Here is a 27,096-nt window from a genome sequence, read left to right as displayed (position 1 = left end):
ACGTCGTCCATCTACTATCAAGTCCTTGAAAATTACATTATATTGAAAATGATATGGAATAACTTGCGACTAGTAATGATGTAGTAAGGGTTATAAGATAATGAGAGAAAGCAGAAGAGTAGGAGGTAGTAGTAGTAAAAGTAGAGAAAAAATTATCATGATTGGACACGCATCATCTTGTTCATCATGGTCATTGTTAATCGCTCGGTACGGACACGCCATCGTTCAGCCACACCACGGATAGCCCATTCCATGACACCTTCCTTCCATACAAGATCATGTCCTTCCCCTTCGAGAATCTTGAATCGTACGTCACGCAATCCATTGGCAAGCACTTCCACCGCGCGTATAGGGATTAAGCCGTCTTTATCACCCCACACCGCCGTGATGGCCGTCTTGATTTCTGAATAGCTGAATCCAAAAGAATGGTACTTTTCCAGAGCCACAAGAACATCCAATGTTTGACCCTGTGCATAGGGCTCCGTCATCCGCAACTTGTTCATGGCAAAATACAAGGACATGTTTTTGGGCCGCACAGCATGTCGTAATGGACGATGAGGAGGGAAATCAGTTGGGAGATCAAAATCATCATCATCAAAAGAGGCAAGCAACTCGTCTTCTTCTTCAAGCGTCATGGATGGAATCGTCTGCTGTGGTGATACATTGCTAAAGGTGGGTAATTGGTTGTTTTCATTAAAGCGTGGCGAAGATGGATTGGAAAAGGTGCTGATACTTGCATCCTCATCGGTGGTGGATGTTGATGTGGTGGAGGGGGTTGTTGATGCTGAAGGTGTTGCTGTTGCCATGGTAGGTGCTGATTTGTTAAGCATCCACATGACATCCATTGCTAAGGATACGGTGCGTGTAACCAACATGGCAGGTAATCGGCGAGACCATTTGAAGGTATTGGCAGCATGTGTTGATACCCAGGGTGAAATCAGGAATAATGGACCCACCACACGTGTAGGATACTTGTGTGCAATCGCCATCGCAAATACAGCGCCCACGGATTGTGCAATAATGCTGAAACGTCGTATATCCAAGTGATCAGCCAGCTGAATCACCACCTCTAACAACAGCAGTAAATTCCTCCCATTTGTGAGCCATCATCCTATACCCTGCAAACCATAATGTCCTCCCCTGATACTACTTACCAGCCCATTCCAAGACACTCATCTCTTGAGCACTACATTCTTCGCTAAGTCCATAACTATAATAAAAGAGATTCAATATCACGTGCATTAGCAACAATAATGAATGTTACCTACCCAGGTCGCTCTGGCCAGATGGTCCTGATATTATGCCTCTTTGCCAAATCATCAAACATGACACCCACCAGCCTACTGCATCCATGACCACCAATGATAAATGCTGGATGACCTGTTTCGACAGCTCCATATTCTGCAAATCCAACACGATGAGCTTTAAGGCGTCCCCCTGGTGTTCCTGAAAACTGAAACGTTTGATGCACTCTTGGTTCGCGTAATATGTCGACTCGAGGCGTGCGAGCTGTTGGACTCGTTACTTGTTCCTTGATATCGATGGTGTCATACGCTAGATTCAATGATGTTGGATCGTCGTCGTGTGAGCGCTGCTTGGCAGGAGGTTGAGGTGCATTGCTTCTCGGCAAAGGTGTCGATCGTGAGCCGGTGGGCACATTAACCGATGGGGAGGGATCCTGGCAAAGAAAATCCCTGTCCATGGCTCAAGTATTTTCGTTTTGCTGCTGTGTGGTCAAGGTCGATAAATGAGGGGAAAGGACAAGGAGAGTAGGTAGTAGCAGCAATAGTGAGATAGAGAGAGAGAGGGAAAGTAAGAAAGAGAGAGAGAGAAAGCGATATTGCCAATGACTCCGTGTAACCTTTGCATATAAAAGCCCAATCAAATTGCTACCCGAATATGTGCAGAAATACCCAAGATAATTATGTATTAGAACGTCTTCAATGACAAGGCACAATAAGAATTCTTATGCAGTAAAAGGAGTGTATGATGAGAAGGCGGGATATAACATTCGCAGAATGAGATCAGGGGGGGGGATGTCCATTTACGTGATGATGCTGTTGTTGTTAATGTCTATAGGATTAGATGTTGCTGTTGTCGTCGTCTTTTTCTTTTTGATCCATCCAAAAGATGTTGTCCAAGCATGGCTTGTGTGATTTCTTTTCTTTTGTTGCCATAGCAATGAAAGATGGATGTGAACATGTGTTGGAGTCACGTAGCGATCCTGATCGCTCCCGCTGCCTTCATCAACACGATATCCCATTTGCCACACGCTGTTGTTGCTGCTGCCACTGGTGCTTGGCACCATCCTGTTTGAGCAACTCACATGATGACCCGCTTGAGCGACTTTTAAAGGTCGTTTTTTAGTCACTAAGGCATTCGTATTGGAATCCATATCAAGCATCGTAGGCGTCATGCTGTCGAGTGTGTGCCATGATGCTTGCCGTCTGTTTAAAGACTCATGACGTGGTGGTGGCCCGCTTTTGTTTACAGGCGCCTGATGGCCTGAATCACTCATGCATAAACGACGAAGCGTGGGAAGGGCAGCATAATTGTCATTACGAACGCGCTTGGGTGTGGATATCAATGGTATAAATGTAGCCATCATCTTTTCTTCATCCAAGGCCTGGAAAAAGTAGTGCGTTGTGAAGCGACGACGACCTTCTTGGTCAATCAAGGTATTAAGCTGGATACCAGGTAGCATGTAGCGTCGAATTAAATCCATGGCGATACGTCGAAACTTTGGTGTTACAGCTGCAATGGTGCATAGCATCTCGATATCAACGTCTTGAATCGAAAGCAATATCAGCGTGATTATCTCATCCGGTAAATGGTCGATTGTGGTGGCTGCTTCCTTATTCTGTGAATGTTGTGTGGTGGTTGCAGAAAATCGCTTAGATTTGAAGAATGGATTGTTGTTGGTAGGATGTTGCAGCCTCAATAGGGGTTGTGCATGGTTGGGAAAGAGTTTTAAGCGCATGATGCTGTTGTTGTATCGAAAGGAAGAAAAAGAAGAATGAACATGTCGAGAAGGGCGGATGCAAGAAACCTTTTTTAAAAAAAATTAGAACGCCTGATCTGTGGGGAACGCATAGATGCTACTCACAAGTTCTCCACCATCATCAAACTCACACCCCCCTTAGCTTAAACACTCGTTTTTATTCCACGCCTTGTCTCCTTTTTTAGTCATGTCACGATAGCTCATGAGAGAAATGCCAATTCTTCAAGTTGCATTCTTGGCGATTGTATCATAGCAACGAGTAAAAGGCCATGTATTGCTGATAACTGAATGGCTCGGCGTATAACCATCAACATCATTTTTGAGCTTCAGTACCACTGCCCTCCTCGATTACCAATTAAACCTGCAGGTGGTGTTGTCGCGTGTGACCTTAAGACATCCGAAGCCCTTTGTGTATCACTTGTGGGCTTATCCATTCAATAATTGATGTTCTCCTGATCACCTGGTGGACGAGCTGCTTCAATGAACAAGCCGGGTGAATACAATATCGTATCACGGCCGTGCTCTTTAGGTTCTTTACTTGTTCAACGTTACACTATCTCCACACTCCGTCCGCATTTTTGTATACGAACGTTATAACATCATCCAGCGGCCACTCATTGGTTCTATAGGCACGATATTGTCCACGGATAAAAGATCGACTCTGTTTGTTACATTCTTCAATTTGAATTCGTTTCTTATGGAGTCTATTGATTGCAATTGCTGAATCAGGATGAACAATGGGTGCTATCATGTGAACAGCAAACTGATCCTATCTTTGAAAATACAATGTACAACGCATCCAGCAAACCGGCCATTCTTGAATTTCTCAGTGCAAAAATAAACGCATGCACCTTTTTCCGATACTATGGTAAGCAAGGTGTGTCTTTTTACCGTGTTAATCGTTACAAGTGTTTAGCCAATCAACGAACGATCAACATTACTCCTTGTATGGCAAATGGTGGATCGTCAACCAATGTGAGGTCGCGTGATGATGTTGGGTGTGTTTATCAATAGTTGATTTAGGGCGCATGCATGTGCATCAGCTGCTGTGCAGCGTTAATTCGTGAAGCACCCGAAAACAAAAGGAATTGGGAGGAGGACGTTGGCGCCCAGTGAAGGGGGGTAAAGGCATATATTTAGCAGCACATTTAGAAAGGATCTGGTTGCATTGCCACCGCCCCTCCTCCATTAACCATAATCCAAACTCGATATTAGCATAGTAGGAATCATAAATACCGCCATCATAATACCATCTACAAAAGCGTTCAAGGATTCCTGCCTTTAACATGTGTAAATCCAACATTGCAAACAATGCACATCATCCCCGTAAAAGGGAGGTCATGATCCGCACAATGAAAGTGCCACATTTTTTTAATAGGTGTCGAGTACAGCAATCAGCTATTATAAGCATCTCCTCTTGCGATCACATCAAAGACAAATGTTGAACTCGCTAAGCCTCGCACATGTCAAAGGGTTTGACACACCAACAAAATTGACATACCAACAAGAGGGCACCAGCATTGAAGTATTTGTACCGCATTATCCCGATCCATAGTGTACACCTGTTATTTATAGGCTTCTCCTCTCACGTTTCCTATGTAGTCTTTGTCTTAGCTTCTATTTCTAGGGATCCCTGTTTCACTGCGTCTCATATTTTCCCCCACCCCAATTGGTTAAATAGTGCATTGAATGTCAACAACAACGCAACATCCGCATCAGACAAGATAGGAAGGACATGTGAGGGCAAGTGAGGATCTTGCTGATTCAAATGTAGTCTACATACATTATACATCTCAAGGGCTACTAATCAACAATGCCAGCGATTCAGGCACACACACACCCATGCATGTGAATCATTATCGACCAGCACAATGACCACCCTTTGATATACACGGAACATCTTTTCCCCTCCCAAGGTGCAAACACACATGCATCCATTATGCAGCTTATTCGAAATAGACGTTGGGTTTATTTCCAATCAGGGTGGGAACTTCCATAATACTGCAATTTTGACACACAATTTGGGTTGACGACTAGGAGAAGACCGCCCTATGTACGTACATAGCACTCCCAAGTTGCTTCAAGTTTGTTGGCGTATTATCATACTCTCGATTCAACATTTGCCTTTTCCTTAGGTGCGTATAACGATGCCTTTACGTAAGATAAGATGTAGTCATCTAGCTAACGATCAGGATACAAATAAAAGGTGTATGATGAGTGATGACAATGCTACTATGGTAGTGTATTCAATGTCATGGTGGAATGTTGTTGAGCAAATAGGGATAAATTGAGGTATGGTGTGGTGTGTATGGGATGTCGTATACAAATGTGAGCTTGATCACCTGCTGATTTATCGCCTCGCGTTGAAACGCGCGTGTGTGTGTGTGTGTCCGCTGAGTACAGTAAATGAGCGTGTCATGGCGAAGTATTGGCAGGTTGTTCCGCTGCAACAGACTCTTTTTGACACGATCGCCCGCTGCCATCATGCAAACCGACAAGAACAGCAACAACAAACGACCTCTCGAGGAGAAGAATGAGAGCACTGCCAAGAAGCCTGCCACTCGACAAGCATCGCTTTTGAGCATGTTCAAGCCCAAGGTGGTGGAAAAGGACGTTCAAGCACTTGGTGTCAAAACTTCTTCACGCAAACCCATCGATCTGTTGCCCGACATTAGCGACGACATGAAGGAGCTCTTGGACTTGGAACTCACTACTATGCAATATGACTGGTTCAAGGCACTGAAGCCCGAGTTCACAAAGCCATACTTTATCGAAGTAAGACACCACCCCTGAATACACATGGATAAGGCCACTCACTCATTTGTTGATATGATGGATCTAGCTCAAGAAATTCCTCAAAGCCGAAAAGGATGCCAAAAAGACCATCTTTCCTCCAGGTACGTAAGGGGGTTGGGATGAGGGCATGGTCATGGAACTCAACATCATACATACTACAGCACCACAGATTTACAGCTGGTCAAACTACACGCCTCCATCCAAAGTGAAGGTTGTTATCATTGGTCAAGGTGATTAATACGCTTCAGTTGCCTAGCAACGAATGGCTTGTTTGATTAACGCGAGTGCCTGAATAGACCCTTATCACAATTACAACCAAGCACATGGTCTTTGCTTTTCTGTTGCCAAAGGTGTCAAGGTGCCTCCCTCTCTCGTCAACATTTACAAGGCTGTTACAAAGGACTATCCTGACTTCAAGACACCTAACCATGGGTAAGGATAACGTCAACGAGGAAAAGGGTGGATATGGATACTGAATGAACGTGCGTATACATAGGTTCCTTGAAAACTGGGCAAAGCAAGGTGTGTTGCTACTCAATACCTCGTTGACAGTCCGTGCGCATGATGCTGGAAGCCACGCTGGTAAAGGTTGGGAAAAGTTCACAGGTAATATTTCATGAAGGCCTTTTTTTTGCATTCGTGTCATTGTTGACGTGATCATGTATGTAGATGCCGTCATTAGTCATTTGAGTGAGAAGAACGCACACATTGTTTTCATGCTTTGGGGATCACATGCACAAAGCAGAAGCGGAAAGATCAACAAATCGGTAAGTTTGTTCATATCGCGCCATTTGACATGTTATATATTCATCCTCGTTATATATAATAGAAACATTTGGTATTGAAATCGGTCCATCCTTCACCCCTGTCAGCCCATCGTAAGTTTAACTTTTTACAAAAGGTACACGCTTAAACCTCCTCGACTCACACACACACACACGCCCTTTTTGCAACACAGGTGGTTTCCTTGAGTGTGGTCATTTCAAGGCTGCCAATGAATACCTTGTCAAGAATGCTCGTTCGGCTATCAATTGGAATTGCTTGTGCGACTAGGTTTTCTTGCATCATATTCCTTTTTTCGAATTGTCATCTTTACCATCATCATCATCGTCATTCAAATCAACATCAATGTGGACCTCCTTTTGAAAATGACCTATGATTTGTGATATGCGGAAAACAGAGGGAGAGGGAAGGGGTGAGAGAGTGTGCGTGTGAGAGAGGTCGTATTGTACATATACATGCTTCTATTGCGTCTCTCGATCTTTTTTATCAGGGTGATTGGTCTCCGTGATCTTTATACGTCATTGGATTATTGCCATATTTCTGGTACTCGAATCGAGCCGATAGGTTATTATGATGAACTGTAAGGAGAACAAGGGATACCAGTGAGGATAAAGAGAGAGAGAGAGAGAAAGCCGAAAAGGCGCGGAAGAAAGAAAACATAGAGCTGATAGGAGATGCTTGCAAGTAGGGTATAGCGCTTAAAAAGGAGAGGAAAGGGAGTCAGATAGCAGATCTTCACAGTGGTATATCGCATGAGAATGACCTACAAACAAAAACATAAAGATGCCTGCGTGGGGGTTATGTATGTACTCCTTGATCAATGAGGGTAACGTGCTGGGTGAAAAAAAAGTCATCCGTATTGTGCCTTAGTGGGAGAAATGGGGCGTCCGTGGATCGCATATGGTCACTACAACAGCAAAAAAAAAGTGAAAGGGGGTGTTGCAGTATATGGAATGAGATGACAGATTCGATCGACACAGCTAAAAGCACTTTTTAGAGACACACGCGTGTGTATGTGTGGATGATATAGGGAGACATCCCATTTTAAAGTTAGGCTTTATAATGAATTATCACCTTCTTAAGGAGGAGCATATCCCATTTGTTTGTAGCCCTGTTTTCTTTGATGCCCTTGTGGGCTCATTTCATTTTCTGCAAGTTTTGATCCCAAGAAACATGAAGACTACAGGCATTAAGATAGCTGCCGCATTGGATCAAAGTGATTCAGGTGGCTCTTGATGAAGATCAATAAATGTGTACGTGTGTGTGTGTGTGTGGCTGACTGAAAGGAGGTCTACAGGTGTTGGCACACGTACAATCGGGGAAGGTTTGATGGGACCGTAAAAGCAAGGGAGTGTTTTTTTGAGCACAGCCCTACACCCTAAAAGGGCAGACGCAACAATCAAAGAGATACGCGTGCGAAAAAAGCAACCCAGGAGGTGAAAAAGGACGCATCAGGCTAATTGAGCGATAAAAGGAACCGGTTTTTTTCACTTTTTTTACTTTCTTCTCTGCCTTCTTCTTTGTACTCGATTTCGACACCGCTTATCGGAAAGCTAAATCAAACAATGGACCCCACAACGAATGAATCAGTGGATGTGCTACGCAATATCGTCATGGAGGTACAGCCTGATACGAGCGAGATCGTATCACAAGGCATTGCTCTCGTATCATGTACCATCATGTGTGCTCTCTTTGGCATGAAAACATACAATGTGCAATTCAAATACTTGACCTATTCTCGATGGCTGGTCGTCATGTTATACATCAACTCTTGGGCCTTCACCTATACTGCCGTCGTCTTGTCTTCTACCAATAATGGTAAGTGGTGGTGGTAGTAACAAGTTCATATAGGTGGCTCGTGCTGACATGTGTAATAGAAAATCATTTATCTTGTTTGCTCTCCGAGTTGACATGTGATGTGTTTTACGCCGCTACCAAGCTCACGATTTACTTTTGGTATGTCAATGTGCGCTTTTGGAAACGCATGCTAACAGCAAGTTTAATTCAACAACAACAGGTTGATTGAAAAAGTGTGGGTTGTGTCTGCTGTGCGAAAATCAAGATTGAAGACAGGTTCATACAAGTTCCACCTTGCTTTGATGGCCCCATATGTTATCATTTTCGGTCTTATGGTACGAATCAGCTGCTTACTTTCCCAACAAAGGCAATTACTTATACATGTCAATTTGACAGCTTATGTATCACATTGCGGAAATTGAAGAGTCAGGCGTTTGCTGGATCGGCCTTCAACCTATTGCCAGTATCCCCTTGCTCGTAAGTAGTAGGATCATCATCATTTACGTTTATAGCAAATATTAACCTTTATTCTATAGAGCTATGATTTCGTACGTAAAACTTGGATGAGTCGTCACCTCTCAACTTTGTCTAACCTTGTACCCTGTATGTAGGTCTTCAACTTGTATATGACTATCCTCTTTATCAAGCCTTTGATGAAGGTTAGCAAGAGCGTACACAGCGACTGGAAGCAAACACGATTGCATGATGTAGCTCGTCGTACACTTATTGCATCGGTTGTATGCTTGCTCGTATCATCCGCCAACATTCTTGCATTGACCATCATGAACGGCCGTGAGCGTGGTGTTGTTTGCTTGACGTGCTGCACCATTGATGTCACTATTAACGTGATCACCATCCACTGGGTTACTTCTAATCCCACCGGCAAGACAACCAAGGAACAAATCAACAGCACCTCGAATCCCAATGAAACTATGCATGGCACATTTGACAATGGCCCTGAAAAGAGAAATGATTTTGATGCTATTGGCATGGAACATGATCCAAGCAACGGCCGCTTTATTATGGTAACACCGCATGATGATGATGGCAATTCGTCTCCAAGCTCCAGCATCCATAAGCACTAAGCCCTTCACATATGCAGCCTTTGCAAAATACAGTATAGTAAAACAAACCGCTATTATATGCAGTACCCTGATACAAGTATACACGCCCGCACTCTATGTTTGTGCTTTCTCCGTTTATTCAATGAGAGTTGTTCTTAATATAGTAATAAATACCACCACACGTACTTTTGTATGGACTAAACTCATGGTCTGGATCTTTCAAAAGCATCAAATACGTACCCTACGTATGTACGTACAGTAGCAGGGTATTACTAACAATCCGTAGATGTGGGGAGGAGGAGGAGGAAGGGGAAAAAGATCGGGTGAATGGTGAGAAAATGGCTATGTAGGGGTGATTACAGCACGAATTGCGCGTTGTATACAGATCTCAATGAAAAGAATTAAAGTCGCCCTCTCTCCTCAATACATGCACATGTATGATGTTGCCATATTCATGGGTGATGGTTACTCTGATTCAAAAACCTCCTCATTGTAGATGATGTACCCGCTCAATCGTAGGGCGCGAGTAAAGGAGCAAACTTGACTAGAAACACGAAAATGATGCAGGGGGAAACGTAGAATGGTGTGAGCAAAAGCTACAAAGGGGGCCTACAATAAAAAAATCACTCGCTTGCAATCATAGCGTCGTCAAAGCGCCATAATGCACCACACTTTTGGGAACCATAGAGTTGATATGGATCGATCGACACAAAGGCTCGCGTCATTTAATCGTAATAATAGTCAAACTTGTCTATGCACATGAAGCAAAATCACAAAGGATGCGTTTATTTGATACCACCACCAACAACGGTAGCCACTTGGCATTTGACAGGTTCACCAGAAGCTGTTCGGATAAGGAAAGGCTTATCCTGATAGTGTGCGATTCTATTCTCATCGGTCTTGAAATCGGGTTGAACGGCTTCAAAGTATTTCTTCTTGGGTGGCAATTGCTTTTCAGGCTCGCCTAAAAAGAGATCGGATCAGCTTGAATCCACCTATTCAATCATAGAACCCAAGAAAAGAAAGCTTACCTTCCAATCCTTCAAAGTAGATTCTATCACCAGGCTTGACCTTGCTGGTATCAACAGGACTCAACAATTCGACCTTGCTGCCATCGGGAGCAGTAGCACAAAAGACCATGGCTTCAGACTTGACACCACGCATGCTAGCAGGCTTGAGATTGGCAATGCAAATAACCCATCGATTCTATCACACATAGTGTCAATCTCACGTTTCCATAGCAACATCAAATGTTCCTTCCCTACCTGCATTTCCTCAAGAGGATACCACTTGACCAAACCAGAGACAACAGTGCGGTAAACACCTTCACCATCACCAAGATCAATTTCCTCAACATACAAGGAATCAGCACCTTCATGCTTCTTGCAGGAACGGATGTAACCGACACGGATATCCAAACGAGAAATGGTGGGTTGCTCAGGAGCAGCGGGAGCAGCTATACGCCCATGTTAGATGTTTTCAAAGATCGGTCAAACCAAGAGTGTGTATACGACTCACGTTCTTTCTTCTCCTTCTTCTCCTTTTTAGCCTTCTTGTCTTTCTTGTCCTTTTTGCCTTCCTCCTTCTTATCACCACCTTCCTTCTTGTCTCCTCCTTTCTTGGCTTCCTTATCACCCTTCTTCTTGTCCTTCTATTACAACACCATTAGCATGTGCATGAATGAGAACCATGATATCATTTACTTACAGCAGCAGCGATCACGGGTTCGGGAACATCATCCAAGTTGATAGCAACAAGAGGAAACTCGGCAACAAGGTTGTTCTTGGCAACAACAATGTTTTGAATAAGATCAAACCATCGGAGGACATTGGGAGCGTTGGTCACCTTGACGTTTTTCTATATAGACATGCAGTGTTGGTGAAAGCAATTCTCTTATTCGGGGGTCATCGTCTTACAGAGACACCGTGGACATGGCCAAAGATGATCAAATCGGCAATAGTCAATTGATTGCTGACAACAAATGTGCGATAGCTCAGGTGACCATTGAGTTTCTACGTCATGGTTAGTATTGAAGCATCTATTTTATGCATGCCATCCTACCTGAAGAGCAGCAGTGATATCCTTGCTCGAACCACTCTTGAAAGCTGAAACACCCCAAGTAGCCCATTCTTCAACCTAGGATGATAAAACAAATCAGCTCACACTCACTCATCCCATCTATTCATCATCCCCTCTTACCTCAGCTTGGTTGTCTTTACCATCACCAAGAAGCTCGGGTTGAGTCTTGGATGCAAGGTATTTGGCAATAGTCACGGGACCTTCATACTTTTCACCAGACACCTTGAAGGGATTTTTCAATGTCAATTTCGGTCATGAAGAGTGGTGACATTTCAACGCGTTACCTCCAATGCCAAGTTGTCAGCTGTTTGAAGCTTAGCAATGCCTTCGGCCTTGGTGTACTTGTAGACCAACAAGAGGTCCTTTGAAGTTTTTTCGGGAAGACTCAAGGTCGCCATATCTCGTGTGTATGTGTGGTGTTGTGAAAAAGTTCGATCAAACGAGAGAAGAGAAGAGACAGCGACGGGATCTCAAAAAGTCACGATATCCCCCCACTCAGTGGCTCATTTACTGCGCTACTACTGCACCCTCACTCACACACCATCACATAGTCCATCTCATCATGACTCAAAAACAACAATACCTCTATTCTTTAGAATTTGCGGGCAAACTATGTACAATAAATGGATACTATTACTACGAAGGATGGCTAATGTTAGACCTGTGTAGTAGTGGTAGTGGTGGTAGGGGAGGTGGCGGAAGAGGAGGAGGCGGGTGGTAAAGTATCCGTTTGACGTGATAAGACTTCTTTTGCTGTTGCTGTTGACATTTCAATAAGGCGATGTTTGGCATCACACATGAATGACAGGCGCTGCCTGGTATTATTCATCATGTACTGGAAGGTGTTTTGATATAGCTCAAATACGGTACAAAAGATGTTCTTGCGTCGCCTTGATCCATCATCGCAACCATCACCATCCTCGATGCTATTGCGTTCCTTTTCTCGTTTACGGCATCTGTATTCACACCTTTTCTTTGTCTTTTTCGATTTGACTTTTTCTTCTTCTTCGTCTTCTTCATCCTTCTTCTCATCCTTGATGGTTTTGGTGGGAGCTGATTTATGATCCAGATCGGCTTCCTTTTGCTGGATAACATTGTCAAGAGTGGATATGAGTAATTCTGCAGGCGTCATGGTTTGATCAATAACCATCGACATGAGAGCAGGAGCGAGTAATGGATAGCGTTGAAAGAGCCAAGCTGCATATTGTTGGGCGTTTGGATCGGTATCTTTGGAAAGTGACATGAGACGAGGTAAATCCCATCGTGGCATGCTTGTATGTGATAACCAGGTAGTCATCAAAGGCATGGATAGCTCATCAAATGCGTTGGGTGCAAACAAATCGGTTGGTGGGCTGGTGCTGCTTGCCATGATTTGCTGGTGCAATTGTTTCAGTTGCTCATTTTCTTGCAGCAGCTGAGTCACTAATTCTTGTACTCGCTTCAACTCGACAGCCATTTCACCTTTGTCGGCTTTGAGCTGTTCCACCTCTTGCTCAAGCGATGTAATGTAGCCTTTCATCATACATTCATGGTTAGATACATGTTGACATACACTATACAATAAACACACAACACACACCTTTTGCTTTTTGGCGTGAGTTACGAGCTGAGATTTTGTTTCGTAGTTTACGACGGTCTTTGGATGACATGTTTCGCCATTGTGCTTCAGGTACTTCCGTTGCTGCTCCTGATACAATGCTCGATCTAAAATCAAGTCGTCCTGTCATTTTAGCAAGTTGTTGTTGCTTGCTGCTGCTGGAGTTGCTGTTGTTTTGTGTTTCATCATCATCGTCATCCTTGCCGGGTGTAGATGGTGATACGCCACGATCTCGAGAAGAAGGACTGCTACCAGTGGTATTGCTTTGTCCTGAAGTGCTTGCACTTGAAGAGGGCAACGATGAAAGTGGTAGGTTGCTACCCACTTGCCAGTCGTTGGCTGTAGCAAGCTCACCCAACAACGCGTTTATATCAAGGGTGGGTGCTGTTGTTGGTGTTGTTGTAAGATTAGCTTCATGGCCTGTGTTCGAGGGTTGTTGTTCATTATCGTGCAGAAAAGATGATTCTGTATCAAGAAGCCAATCGTTCAAATCCATGGAAAATCGCAAGCGGAAAAGATGAGGAGAGGGAAAAAGTGGACTTGAGTACCACCAATAAATCAATGCACGGAATACTCAGATGGAATAAAAGTGGGTTAATAATCGGCAAAAGGACGTCACAAGACAACTTGGCGAAGAACGTGGTGGTCTGTGTTTCTCCTTTTCGCGCCCCAAAAAAGTTGATGCCACGTCGACGTTTCCTTTTTCATCATGTCACGTTGCACTGTCCCCTTTACCCCAGCAACCACCCAATTTCGATCGCCCGTGCTAATTATGCATTTGGTATGATTCATCGGCGCTATATAAATGATTCCATTGTTATCAAATAATACATAATAGAGATAGCTAAAAGAACTAATAACGACGATTGAAAACAATATCCAGGTTTTCAATAGTGATCATGCCGAAAATGATGCCTCGTTTCTGGATATCGTTCTTGTGGATGGTATCTTTTGGTAGCTCAAATGTATATTTACGTACTAGAAAGGTCCCAAGTCAGTGGTCTTGATTCACTACATACAATGATCCATGACCCAACTTACGTAGCATAGCCAAAACAACACGTTGTTGTGCGAGGGAAAAATTCATACCGATACACTGACGTCCACCATTACTAAGTAAGGGTGCAGGACGATGCGTTAATACGTCAATGCGTGTTCTGTTTCAAGGTCCTATATACGTACCTGAAAGGCACCCAAGCTAACCCTGAGCCAGGTTGACGTTCGGCTTCACCTCCAGGTGCATATCGATCAGGAATGAATTCATCGGGATTACTCCACACACGTGGACTTCGATGAAGATTGTAAATGTCAACATCAATCTTGGTGTCCTTTGGGATGAAGACACCACCCAATTCGCAGTCTTCCACAGTGGTACGAGTCGTCATTGTTAATAGAGGATTATGCAATCTTAGTGTCTATGATACATCTCAAGTCAATAAAGGGCTCATCATCATCATCATGGCAATAATAATGGTGGTGGTAGTACCTCTTTGATGATGGTGTTTAGATAGGTCATTTGCTTTGTTTGTTCGACCGTGGGCAATACATCGCATGACTCATCGCCCAAAATGCGAATGACTTCTTGTCGTGCCTTTTCTTGAACGTCCTAATGTGCTGCCATCAGCAATACTACTTTTTATACCAAGCTATGTATGAGCTTACCTGGTTCTTTGCAAGTTCGTATATAGCGCATGATAATGCAAATGCGGTGGTATCATGACCGGCTAAGAAAAAGATGCACAAATTGCTCTGTGCAATGTATGTGTAACTATGAATGAAGAATACAATGCCGGGGGAAAACAACGATTTATGCAAACCTTGAGTTCTTCATTGGACATGACAGCACCCTCCGATTCCGGATTCATTTCGCTTTCAATCATGAGCGTGAGCAAGTCCTTTTCATGGTCTTCAATATCGGCAGCTTTTTTGGCAGCAATTTGCTCCCGCTTGTCATTGATAATGGTATCCAGCATGTTGAGAAAATCAGTGAGGTTGTCGTGTGCCTTTTGTCGGTCGGGGATGAGATGCACAAACTTGGTATCGAAGATGGGCATTAGGATATAGAGAGGCTTGACCATGCCCTCTCTAATGCTATTATACCCGGAAACCCACTTGTTGTCCTTATCCTCCAAAGCATTAAAGTTGAAACCTTTTGGAGGAAGAGAAAAGGTAAGTATCGAAGCATGCATATATAGGCAATCACATACCAAAACCGGCAGTGCCAATGGCATCCAATGTTAATCTCGTAAAGATATCGAGAACATTGATCTTGCCATTGCTATCATCATCGACAGCCTTGAACATGTTTTGTGCCAAAGTGCCAAAGAGCTTCACTGGGAATGCACGATGGAATGCTGGATTGGCAATCTAACGCCATTGGAGGATGTTTAATAACGTATGCAAGTTTAAAATGTTCGTGCATGCATGAATTACCTTGCGATGACGCTTCCAATCATGGCCATTAAGGAATACAATATTAGGCCCACCCACATAGCGTTCAATCAAGGTGCCTTGAACACCCATGGTTGTCTCCGATTTCGGAAAGTTATCTGCGCGCAAACATGGTTAGAGCAAGTACTAGTATCTAATGTACATGAAGAGTGATTCACATTACCAGTCTTTAGAAGCATTTGTTTTGCTGCTATTGGATCAGCAATATCAACAATCCAACCCTCAGGGCTAAATCGCTACATCATTACCACGTGAGCTTTCTTGTTTTTCAACATGTCAACATCATCCTTACTGCAAAGACACCAGAACCTGCTGCCAGTGTTGGAAGGATGACTTGGCGTGAATAATCTTGTACAAGGCCATTGGTCATGTAATACTTGATGGTGGTCCAAAAATCACAATAGGGCAAGTGACTGAGGGAGGCGGGAGGTCGGCTAATCTTTCGATAGAAACGATAAAGAGCGAGTGTTACGGTCGCCATGGCAACAAGGGGGACAACGAATGCTTTTCGTTGACGTAGATGGGGCATAATGACTGTAGAGTAAACATGAATGATCCTTTCAAGTCCTGGCAACAGCCATGTATTGGCTCGTTGAGCAAGTGTGGACACAATAGGCATGATTTGAAGAAAGCCAAAGTGCAAATGTTTGTATGGATTTCTTCGGTATCCACCAGCGTATTTAAGTGAAAAAGAAGCGGGTGAAATGAAGGTCGCGTGGGATTAACTGTGCCTGGAATGGAATTGTTTTCCACAATATCGTTCATCACCTCGGCTTAAGATGATCTGTAGAGCCGCGCACAGCGGCAGAATACTATCCCAGATGATAGTTGACGGTTACACGAAGTAGCTGGCGTTTGTTTGATGTCATTTTATCATTGAGCGTACAATGCATACTACTACTTTTGTCGATAGCTATGCATACCGAGATCGATTGAAACGCATGATCCATGTTCAAATTCCTTCACAAGGTATGCTATTATTCCCAATGGTGGTGTTATCCAATTATACGTATATCGTACAACATGATCCTTCAGCCATGAACAAGTTACACTAGCAGCAGTCTAATTGTTTGTTCGATCAAAAGAAACAATGATAGGAATGGTGGTGGTGGTGGAAGTGCATGATTGTATGCATTATTGATGGAATTGGATTATGAAAGCGGAAAAGGAAAAGGACGTAGAAAAGAGAGAGAGAGGAAGAGAGAGTAAGATGTAAACTATGTACATGACTTTCGATGCAAGGGGGGATATATCTATGGAACAAACTATGTGGAGGAAATGGATCTAATATTAACTCACTGATGATACATAAGAGCACGAGCCCATTCGTCTGCCACTGAGATGAGTTGAAACGTGTAATCAGCCGGCTCAATATTCTTTGGAGGACCCGAGGTTGGTGGACCCACTGCACCCACGGCTGCTGCTGCTGCTGCTTTGGCAGCTGCTGTATTAGATGGGGCTGAAGTGGCTGCTGCTGCCGCTGCTACTGCTGCTGCAGCTGCTGCAGATGTGGAAGGTGTAGAAGGCAAGCATGTTGTTGGATCAAAAGTAAATGCTGTGGCAGAAGGTGGTGCCATCGCCGTACTATAAGCCATCGATGGAGAAAATAGAGATGCTGGACTTGTGGCGGCTGTAGTAGTGCTTGTAGTAGTAGAAGTAGTTGTAGCGGTGGTGGTGGTGTTAGTGGCTGTAGAGAATAACATGTTGGGATCTGGTTGTTCCTGACACAAATCGGTGATGGCTGAAAATGCACTTGTGTAGGTTGCATTGGATGTGCTGGTGCCATTGGTGCCCAAGATAGCATGCGTGAGATCAACCAAGCGAGTAAGATTACGCATATCACGTAATGGGACACGTTGTAAAATAGTGCGTACATCTTCGAGACTCTTTCGGAATTGCATGCGTGCATCATCGGCCAACAAAGGATGGTCAAAGTCGGCCACATGCGTGAGGGATGCAAAGATGGCTGCAAAGGCTGATACGGTGCTTGTATACATAAGGCGTGGATGTTCCACAGTCAATGATACCAGTTGTGTAATAGCGTTGGCAAGTCCACGACGACGTTCTCGATGCAATTGCTCCTCCTGATATCGACAACACATCACCAATGATAACTCCAAGCAACAACACACAAGATGGAGATTGGCTACCACGTGCGAGGATGGGATGGGTGATGGTATAAAGTGATGATGGGTCCCACCATTACCATTTGCAGCAGCAGCTGTACCAGGACTTGTTGGTGACCAACGTAATGAGCTTGGGAGATTATCACGCCATTGAGATACTTGTTCCAGTAGTTGCAGGGTCTGAGATTCCTCATGCATTGTCCAAACTCCCTTGTTACGCGTGTCATATGCAAATGTATGGAGCACCTTTTCAATCAGGATCATTAATCGGCACAATTGACTGAATCCATCAAGCACAATACGCTCATCGGTTGTATCTTCAGGTAACGGCGTCGGGAAATCGAGTGAAATGTCCTTTGCCCGTAACATCCAAGGTCGCTCCGTCATGCAACTTTCCAGTTTATCCATCACATAACACGTCCATAACACACGTCGCCGAAGCTCGATATCGAATTGTGACATTTGACTGCTATAGTTGGCTGTGTGCAATCCCAATTCCAGACACATGCGTACGGCCATTCCACTATACATCCAAGCTCGACTCGATCGTGCCCCTGTTTCACTTCCAGTTGCATTGTACTCATAAGCTGCCATGTACAATAATGCAATGACGGTGCTCACACGTGGTGTATCCAAAAAGTCGTCAATCAATCGTCGTGCTCGGACATAAAAAACGTTGCCTTGCGTAGATGCATTGTCGGGATGTGAAAGAAATGATGGATCATCGACGTGCTTAGCTGCATGGGCGTACATGACATTGAGCAGTAATGGTGTAACAAGCGGGCCTTTGGCATTCAATTGTTCAAAAAACATGCTGCGTGATAATGTCGGTAACGTATGATGACAATGAGCAAAGAATACATTGATAAGGTTCTCTTGGATTTGACGTGCTGGCATGTCAATAGGTGCCGTATAGTAACTCGGCAATCCTGGTTCGGGTGTCCATCGTACAAAGTCTCCATAGCTACGCCAGGGTGTAACATTGTCGTCAGCCAACTTGTAAGGTTCATTATGTAACGTCAATCGCACAAGTCCATCTGCCAGTTGTTCAATCATTCGATCGGGTCGAGTTGCTGGATGTTGTATGTGATCATTCTTTTGTGTCCCCGAAAACAGTGCATCCCCTTTATCAGCAATGTAAATAGCTTGTTGCGTTGATCCATTACTTTGTGGTGTAGATGCCTGGGAATAGTCGTCAGGTGTCTGCTGTCGTTGATAGCGTTGATGTTGCTCTTGAGTTTGCTCGGCAATGTCTTGCAAGAATGAAGCATCCGCAACCGGGTCAAGCTTTATATACGTTTCATCCGTGTTCTTCAAGTACATGCATTTACGTCGACGAGCTAATGAATTAAACACCTGTTAGTCCCATCTTCCATATTCATGGTAATGCCATCCATTACCCACCCCGATACTTTACCTTTACACTGATGATGAATAGCCAAACGACAAGAAGAGTAAAGAAAACAATTAGCTTGATGTTGCATTGTGCCCATAGTGTAACACGAGCGTTTTTACCTGCATACACGGTTGCTTGCCATCGCACTACAATAAAGGAGATTAGTACCTTGAGTCTTTAGAATAGGACAATGCCGTACCTTGATCTTTTTCATTCGACAAGGATGACAAGCCCTGCCAACCTTGAGACGCTTGTGTCTGCTGTCGTCTGATAGAACCCCGTTCCGAAAAGATGATCAGTTTCGAGTTGCTGCAATGTTATAAAAGGGGGGGACAATTCACCTCTCAACGGCAGCTCCAAAGTTGCAAACATAAGGGCCCAATCGGTATACGATGTGAAAGAGCGACTCGCAAGGGGAGAAAAAAGAGAGAGAGAGAAAGAAATAGAGAGAGAGAGGGAGAGGAGTAGCTGGTGTGTGAGTGTGTAGGTCGGGTATGCTTTTTGGGGGAACGATGAATGGGGCGATTGAGACTGCAGCCAATCATAATGCGCTTATTGGATGAGCAAGCCCACAAGCGGTTCCCAACCAGCAGAAAGTGAGTGCAGTGAGTGAGTGAGTGACATAGCTGAATGAGCAAAAGTATAACCGGGATCGCTCACTCCTTCCTCGGTGTTTCACACAGCACACATACAACAATAATAACACATCGCTGGGGTTGATCTATATACTTCTTGGCATTTCCATGTCCCTGTATCTTCCTTGTTGTGATCCAACACAAGAAATCTTTTTCGTCTTTTGCAAAACAAAATGCTATTGGACCACACACTTTTGTAACAATTGCCCCTCGGGTTAGTCTTAGCCAATGAACAACTTGGCCATTTTATGATCCCCCATAATTTGTTTGAAAGATCTAAAGACACTTATACCATTTCATTGTTACACGACTGGTGCCACGCGATAAAGTTCTAGTCAATCGGTGTATGAGAACGATCCACTGACACATGGCATATATATAGATTGATATTGAGACAATCCCGACTCACTTGTGCAAGATAGGAAAAGTACTTTGTTAACATGGTCACGTGTACCTGGTGTCATTGGCCTCAGGATTAGTTGTTGTGCACCCACATTAACGAATTTCATCAAGGGAATGATATCGAAAGTAGTACAAGCAGAATGATACAGCGGATCATGTTGTAGATATGGAAATGGATCATGGATAACAATGAATAAAGGTGGTTGTGCGTCTTTGTGACAAGTTGAACAAAGAACAATCCCATACAGTCCTATGTACGCCGCTACCATCAATAGATCTTGGAAGGAATCGCCATCAATGAAGCTTGTGTACTGCTGCGCGAGGTGGATTGGGTACAAGCACTGGTGCCATTTGTTGTTGTTCTTGTTCCATTCCCTCCTATCTTAGCTGCCTTATTTAAAGCAACATTTAGCTCAACACACATCAAGCCAATGCTACATGAGGATGTGCTACAAATGATTGAAACCGATCAAATAACCAAAGCATTCGTTCTTATCCTAAAACAACCCTTTACTCCAATCATCATTCACAATAAGAGATAAAATGGGCACGAGATTGAGAGCTACAACGAACTTCTCCACTAAAGCCGATACATCGATATGGGGATGTCCTATCCTTTGGACGTGCATTGTGCAAAGATGGATGAGTGGAGTGTGATGGCAATTCATGCATCCGTCGTGGCGAATCATTGGCATGATGTGGATGATTATGATAGTACATGGTAGGCAGGTGGCATGCATCGATCATTCAGGATGCATAGTATCAAGGTCAAGCTGTCAACGCATACACCCTTTTCTCACCCATTGTATGTATCCAATTCCTTCCCTCCCATACACAAACCAATATTCAGATCTATATCCATATGTAGAATTCGTTTGTATTAAAGCAAGTTGATACACATAAATAAAGCTGCTTCTATACAATGGCTATCTGCTGTCCACGTGAAAAAGGCTGTTAAGGCAAGAGGCGTGTGTTGCACTAGAATGACAAGAGCCGTGAATGTTGTTTGAGGCAATGGAGTAAAGACTTTGATCGTAGTAACTGCTGCAATGGATGCTGTTACGTTTGATCGTGGCAGGGGAGCGTGCAAGAGCGTGTGCTGCGTCAAGAGATTCGTGTTGTAGAAGAGTGACAAGAAGGTTGTGTACACGTCATGAACTTGCCATCCACTCAAAGACGTTCGGATCAAGACAATCGTAGGGTTGGCATGGTGGATTGAAGCAGGACAATCGTTCGCATGGTGGTGGTTGTACTTGATTGGGCAAGCAGATGAGAATGGGAGGAAGAGGCAAGAAGCCACGAGCGGAAGAAGTGGAAATTTAATGACATTTCTTTGTTTGAACGTTGCTCAATCAAATCCTCTCGTATCAAGGAAGTTGAAGGATGACAATGCTGGGCTAGAGCAGGACAATCGTTCATATGCAATGGATTGGGCAACAATGGTGAATGGGAGGGATGGGCTGCTAGCTGGCGGTTTACAAATAACTTTGCAAAATGATTTTTGTGAAATTGGATGATGTTTTGTGTTTGAGCGTAACTCAACCAAATCCTCTCGGATCAAGAAAGTTGAATGATGGACATGATGGGCTGGATCAGGACAATCGTTCGTATGCATTGGGTTGGGTAAAAGAGCTGAATGGGAGGAATGGGCTATCAACCAGCAGTTTACAAATAACTAATCACAATGATCTTTGTACTTTTGGATGATACTTCTGTGTTTGACCGTTTTTCAGTCAAATCCCCTCGGATCAAGAAAGTTGAATGATGGAAATGATGGGCCGGAGTAGAGGAATCGTTCGTATGCATTGGATTAGGTAACAAAGGTGATCGGTTAAGAAGTGCTTGTTAACTTGCAATGTTTAAGTATTACTAAATGATGCATAAAGTATCATACATTGACCCTTCCATTCATGCAAACGTAACTGTGTTACACAACACGACCCTCTGCATCTTTTGCTCTGTCAGGGTCTAGCTACTTCACAATGAACATGTCTTCCCAGAATTTAACCAAATCGCCTGATAAGGAAACAGGCACACAATATCGTCCACAACGGCTTTCGTATGCCAAGGTTACCAGCACTCATTCCTCAGCACGTACTCATTCCCCAACGCGGGATTCGTTGAAAACAACAGCTCATGACAATTCTTTGCACTCGAATGTGTGGAAAGCCGGTGGCTCTCCTGCTTCCTGTACCAGCTTGTTCTTTGATTTCACGTCTCGTTCCGAAAATCGCTCCCAGCTTTTGTGCCATATAAACGAAAGCTTTCCCAACAATTGTGGTGTTCGCCTTCACTCGGATCATGCTCGCCGTATTGTTGAATTATTCATCGATGACTCCAACGTTTACCAGAAAGCTTGTACGTCAGGCCTTGTTTTCAAGGATGGTGTGCGTATCTTGCCTAGTGTACCTTTACCATCTGATTCCCGTCTCATTCATCTTCGACTCAGCAACCTTCCTTTCACCTCTCGAGATAAGCTTACCGATGGAATTTATAAGGCTCTCTCACCCTTTGGTGATGTTCTTGATTATGGTATTCTCCGTGATCATGACTCTAAGTTGTTCATGGGACACGGATATACAACATTAAACGTTTCAGGTTCAAAACAATCATCATCGCTCACACACACGATTTCATGGCCTAACTCCGAAGACTGGTTTTATGCAACATGGGCTGAAATGCCGCTTCATTGCCTTCATTGCCACAAATCCGGTCATTCTATGTCCTCATGTCCTACCCACCCAAGCAGATATCGCCCCTGTTGGTCTTGCGGCCAAAATGGCCACCGTGCCGCTAAATGTCCCAATCGTCGCCCTATTGTTGTCAAGCCCATCAATGACCCACCAATGTCCCCATCGTCTTCTGTTTCCACTGCCGCCAGCCATTCTGATGTATCGATGCTTAGCACTGATTACTCACCCCTTGAAGCCCACAACGATATGATTATCAGTACTCATATTACAGAATCTTCCCCTGAAAAACCATCAGCCAAAACATCTAAGGCACCAACACCGCCCGAGTCCATCGATCGTATGTTGACGACTTTTCCCATGTCTGATGAAGCCAAGGAAATGATTCGATCTTTGCCTTTATCAAGTTTTACCACCCTTTATTTTAAGCTTAAAAGTCGGGGTAAACTTTTTCCGTCTTCTGCCACTCCTTCCAATTCGTCGGGGAGTGTCTCTTCCATGAGACTTAATGATTCCAATTAGCTCGCTCCCACCCTTTGTCATCTCGTTCCCTCTCATGTATATCTCCTTATGATTATCAATTTGACCAATATTGTTTCGATTTTGGGGTGCCACTCTCCGATGCACTCCCAATAAAACGAGGCTAACAACCTCCATATAAATACTTCACAATGAACAAAGACCACTTCTCATATAGCATCACCCTTACAAACATAAAGGTGCATGTATCTCCAAACTTTACAATGAAACGTGGGGTTTTTATTAGAGCAATGTGCTCGGCTTGGCCAACAGCACCTTGTGTGAAAGTTTCACGTTCAATGTCGCAACTAGCCCAAAAAATATTTTTTTGGTCGTCGTCGTCGAAGAGGTCGACCCCTGGATCCAGTTTGGCTGGTGGCGACATTGCGAAATCTGGGATTGGCAAGCTTGATCGTGAAACTTTCACACAAGGTGCTGTTGGCCAAGTCGAGCGCATTGCTCTAATAAAAACCCCACGTTTGATTGTAAAGTTCGGAGATACAGGTACCTTTATGTTTGTAAGCGTGATGCTATATGAAGAGTGGTCTTTGTTCATTGTCAAGTAGGTGGACCCTGGCAGAGCAAAAGATGCAGAGGGACCTCTTTGTGTAACTCAGCTACTTTGCATGACTGGAAGGATGGAAGGATGATACTGTATACTATTGACAATATCCCATACATTGCGAGCTAACAGCCATTTCTTCACAATCGGCAATGTTGCCCATTCTATGACAGTGGAACGGTGCTCCTGCTTCAGACAATCATTTCCATGATTGGATTATGTTGATCCGAGTTGATTTGGCTGAGCTGGCTCATGCAGAGTTACTTCAGTTGAGCAACATAGAGCATGGTTAGATGTGTGGATTGATGTAATCCCTCTTTGGCTGTATCTCAGTCAAATCAACTCAGGTCATATGATCCAATCATGGAAATGAATGTCTGAAGCAGGAGAATCATACATGTCATAGAGTGGACAACAGTGGCTATTGTGAAGAAATGGCTGTTAGCTCGCAATGTATGGGATATTGTCAATAGTATACAGTATCATCCTTCCATCCTTCCAGTCATGCAAAGTAGCTGGTACACAAAGAAGTCCTCTGCATCTTTTGCTCTGCCAGGGTACAGCGACTTGACATTGAACGAAGACCACTTCCCATATAGCATCATGCTTGCAAACATAAAGGTGCCTGTATCTCCAAACTTTGTGGAAACGTGGGGTTTTGAATGAGCAATGTGCTCGGCTTGGCCAACAGCACCTTGTGTGCATTCATAGTTCAATGTCACAAACAGCCCAAAAAATATTTGGGGCTGCTGCAGCTGTGTTCTGGCTGCTCCCCCTGGGTGCTGTTGGCCAAGCCAGCATTATATTTACATTTTGCAAGCATGTCTGTAAGGAAGTGGTCTTCATTCAATGTCAGANNNATTGTGAAGAAATGGCTGTTAGCTCGCAATGTATGGGATATTGTCAATAGTATACAGTATCATCCTTCCATCCTTCCAGTCATGCAAAGTAGCTGAGTTACACAAAGAAGTCCCTCTGCATCTTTTGCTCTGCCAGGGTACAGCGACTTGACATTGAACGAAGACCACTTCCCATATAGCATCATGCTTGCAAACATAAAGGTGCCTGTATCTCCAAACTTTACAATGAAACGTGGGGTTTTGAATAGAGCAATGTGCTCGGCTTGGCCAACAGCACCTTGTGTGCACGTTTCGCGTTCAATGTCGCAAACAGCCCAAAAAATATTTTTTGGTCGTCGTCATCGAAGAGGTCGACCCCCAGATCCAGTTTGGCTGGTAGCGACATTGCGAAATCTGGGATTGGCATGCTTGATCGTGAAACTGGCACCCAAGGTGCAGTTGGCCAAGCCGAGCACATTGCTCTAATAAAAACCCCACGTTTGATTGTAAAGTTCGGAGATACAGGCATCTTTATGTTTGTAAGCGTGATGCAATACAAAAGATGGTCTTTGTTCATTGTCAATCAACTAGACCCTGACAGAGCGGAGATGCAGAGGGACTTCTTTGTGTAACACAGCTCATTGGGTGGTGCTGGAAAGGATCAATGCATGATAATACATACTATGATAATACTTCATAAAATGCCAGCTAACGGTCCGTTCCTCCCAATTCCATCTTTTTTCCAATCCACTGCATGGGAACGCTTCTCCTGCTCCAGCCCAACGTTTCCATCATTCAACTTCCTTGATCCGAGCTGATTTGGCTGAGCTACGCTGGAACAGCAAACATGTAAATTCTTGAATCGCAGACCCTGCGAATGTCTCCGTCTCTCCAACTTTTGGACACTCCCATTCAAAATTGTGATAATGGACATGGAGTCTTTATTGGAACAAATTGATCAGCATGCTCGAGAGCATCCTTCTGACTACTTTTCAAGTTGGAGGTGGGCAACTTCGGGGTGGTGGGCCGTCCGCTCTTTTGTTCGTGTTATCCACCATTTGGACCGCCTCCGCATTTTAAATCTTCACAATGAAGCCTGCGGTTTTTAATTGAATGAAGTTGATCAGCATGTTCCAGCGAACCTCCTGACAAAGTTTCAAGCTCGAAATGGGGAATCCCAAGGTAATACATACTATTTCGATAAACCATGAATCTGGGGCTGACCTCCATTCCGCCTTCCATAGCAAATACCACATTATACACCCCCATTCCAAATTTTCAAATGAAACATGAGATCTTTTTTAGAACAACGTGATCAGAATGTCCAAGACCACCTTGTGTGAGAGTTTCAGGTTCGAGATGGGCAATCTCAAGGTCATGGATCAATTAGAGTGTTCATGCATTTATACAAGAGGTGTCCCAACAGCCCAGCCTACTTTAATTTCCACTTCTTCCACTTCCACTTTATTTCCTCTTCCTCCCATTTTCAACTGTTGCCCCATTCAAGCACAACTACCACCATGCGATCGATTGTCCTGCTTCAACCCATCATGTCAATCCTACAATTGTCTTGATCCGATTGTCTTTGACTGGATGGCAACTCCATGACGTGCACACAGCCTTCTTGTCACTCTTCTACAACACGAGTCTCTTCACGCAACACACGCTCTTGCTCGCTTCTCCGCCACGACCAATCGTAACAGCATCCATTCCAGCAGCTGCTATTAGCGAGATCTTTACTCCATTGCCTCAAGTTCCTTGCATCGACTTGCTTTACAGCCTTTTTTGCGTGGACAGCAGATAACCATTGTACAAGAGCAACTTTATTTACGCGTAGCAACTTGCTTCAATACATACGCATTCTTATGGATATGGATATGGATCTGTTACTGCTTGAATGATGCGATATTAGCTATCAAGTACGCTTCCATACAAGCAATCTTTACGTGGTTGAGCTGCGAAGGAATCGATCAAGAAGGTGGATGACCAACAGCCGGATGGAAAAGGTAGCATGTCAGCATTGACTACATGGCTCGTTTCAACCAACGTATTGGATTTTCAAGGGTTACGGATGGATGGATACAATCAACTGCAGTGATGGGAATCCTGGGATTTTTGTTATTTGACGCGTCTTCATCAGGAGGGAGGAAGGATCATATCACGTGGATACGGGTATGGATGATTATGGATTGGAACGGGATCGACGAGAGGCTTTGTCTTTGACGAAGGTGTTTTACAGCCATGGATGATATTGGAATACTCGAGTCAGGGCACTCAGCAGCTATTTTACAATCATGGATGAAGATGTTTACATAATATCGGCATACATCAAAAGAGGGTAAACGAAGGGATCTGTACA

General features: G+C 44.0%; 9 protein-coding genes across 9 annotated transcripts; 3 read left to right on the top strand and 6 right to left on the bottom strand.

Annotated features, from left to right (window-relative positions):
* Nucleotides 1-155: 155 nt before the first annotated feature.
* O0I10_004399 (uncharacterized protein) lies at nt 156-1,702 on the bottom strand (the record flags this gene model as incomplete). Its single annotated transcript, XM_058484458.1, has 3 exons — nt 156-1,069; nt 1,155-1,210; nt 1,269-1,702. The coding sequence occupies 3 exons, from the start codon at nt 1,700-1,702 to the stop codon at nt 156-158; spliced, it is 1,404 nt and encodes a 467-aa protein (XP_058344719.1).
* A 342-nt stretch (nt 1,703-2,044) lies between these two features.
* Nucleotides 2,045-2,980, bottom strand: O0I10_004398 (uncharacterized protein; the record flags this gene model as incomplete). The annotated part of the gene is made up of 1 exon (XM_058484457.1): nt 2,045-2,980. The coding sequence occupies one exon, from the start codon at nt 2,978-2,980 to the stop codon at nt 2,045-2,047; it is 936 nt and encodes a 311-aa protein (XP_058344718.1).
* A 2,505-nt stretch (nt 2,981-5,485) lies between these two features.
* Nucleotides 5,486-6,850, top strand: O0I10_004397 (uracil-DNA glycosylase; the record flags this gene model as incomplete). The annotated part of the gene is made up of 8 exons (XM_058484456.1): nt 5,486-5,776; nt 5,844-5,898; nt 5,959-6,027; nt 6,094-6,229; nt 6,294-6,403; nt 6,467-6,564; nt 6,627-6,675; nt 6,756-6,850. 8 exons carry the CDS (start codon nt 5,486-5,488, stop codon nt 6,848-6,850), a joined length of 903 nt encoding a protein of 300 aa, XP_058344717.1.
* Nucleotides 6,851-8,145: 1,295 nt separating this feature from the next.
* O0I10_004396 (uncharacterized protein) lies at nt 8,146-9,462 on the top strand (the record flags this gene model as incomplete). Its single annotated transcript, XM_058484455.1, has 5 exons — nt 8,146-8,398; nt 8,458-8,536; nt 8,598-8,712; nt 8,774-8,854; nt 8,989-9,462. 5 exons carry the CDS (start codon nt 8,146-8,148, stop codon nt 9,460-9,462), a joined length of 1,002 nt encoding a protein of 333 aa, XP_058344716.1.
* A 764-nt stretch (nt 9,463-10,226) lies between these two features.
* On the bottom strand, nt 10,227-11,918 carry O0I10_004395 (methionine-tRNA ligase, beta subunit; the record flags this gene model as incomplete). The annotated part of the gene is made up of 9 exons (XM_058484454.1): nt 10,227-10,405; nt 10,473-10,647; nt 10,707-10,897; nt 10,960-11,092; nt 11,149-11,298; nt 11,358-11,453; nt 11,503-11,577; nt 11,641-11,742; nt 11,805-11,918. 9 exons carry the CDS (start codon nt 11,916-11,918, stop codon nt 10,227-10,229), a joined length of 1,215 nt encoding a protein of 404 aa, XP_058344715.1.
* Nucleotides 11,919-12,175: 257 nt separating this feature from the next.
* On the bottom strand, nt 12,176-13,613 carry O0I10_004394 (uncharacterized protein; the record flags this gene model as incomplete). The annotated part of the gene is made up of 2 exons (XM_058484453.1): nt 12,176-13,032; nt 13,100-13,613. The coding sequence occupies 2 exons, from the start codon at nt 13,611-13,613 to the stop codon at nt 12,176-12,178; spliced, it is 1,371 nt and encodes a 456-aa protein (XP_058344714.1).
* Nucleotides 13,614-13,970: 357 nt separating this feature from the next.
* Nucleotides 13,971-16,187, bottom strand: O0I10_004393 (uncharacterized protein; the record flags this gene model as incomplete). The annotated part of the gene is made up of 10 exons (XM_058484452.1): nt 13,971-14,095; nt 14,159-14,229; nt 14,300-14,532; nt 14,604-14,723; nt 14,780-14,866; nt 14,935-15,266; nt 15,325-15,484; nt 15,551-15,666; nt 15,732-15,804; nt 15,861-16,187. 10 exons carry the CDS (start codon nt 16,185-16,187, stop codon nt 13,971-13,973), a joined length of 1,644 nt encoding a protein of 547 aa, XP_058344713.1.
* Nucleotides 16,188-16,863: 676 nt separating this feature from the next.
* O0I10_004392 (uncharacterized protein) lies at nt 16,864-19,462 on the bottom strand (the record flags this gene model as incomplete). The annotated part of the gene is made up of 4 exons (XM_058484451.1): nt 16,864-19,034; nt 19,218-19,236; nt 19,290-19,357; nt 19,432-19,462. The coding sequence occupies 4 exons, from the start codon at nt 19,460-19,462 to the stop codon at nt 16,864-16,866; spliced, it is 2,289 nt and encodes a 762-aa protein (XP_058344712.1).
* Nucleotides 19,463-22,115: 2,653 nt separating this feature from the next.
* O0I10_004391 (uncharacterized protein) lies at nt 22,116-23,339 on the top strand (the record flags this gene model as incomplete). The annotated part of the gene is made up of 1 exon (XM_058484450.1): nt 22,116-23,339. One exon carries the CDS (start codon nt 22,116-22,118, stop codon nt 23,337-23,339), a length of 1,224 nt encoding a protein of 407 aa, XP_058344711.1.
* Between the last annotated feature and the right edge of the window lie 3,757 nt (nt 23,340-27,096).

This window comes from Lichtheimia ornata, assembly GCF_029851405.1.
Source record: "Lichtheimia ornata isolate CBS 291.66 chromosome Unknown scaffold00016, whole genome shotgun sequence".
NCBI classification, from domain to species: Eukaryota; Fungi; Mucoromycota; class Mucoromycetes; order Mucorales; family Lichtheimiaceae; genus Lichtheimia; species Lichtheimia ornata.
Note: the sequence above shows the minus strand (reverse complement) of the source record. Positions and strands in the feature narration are given on the sequence as shown.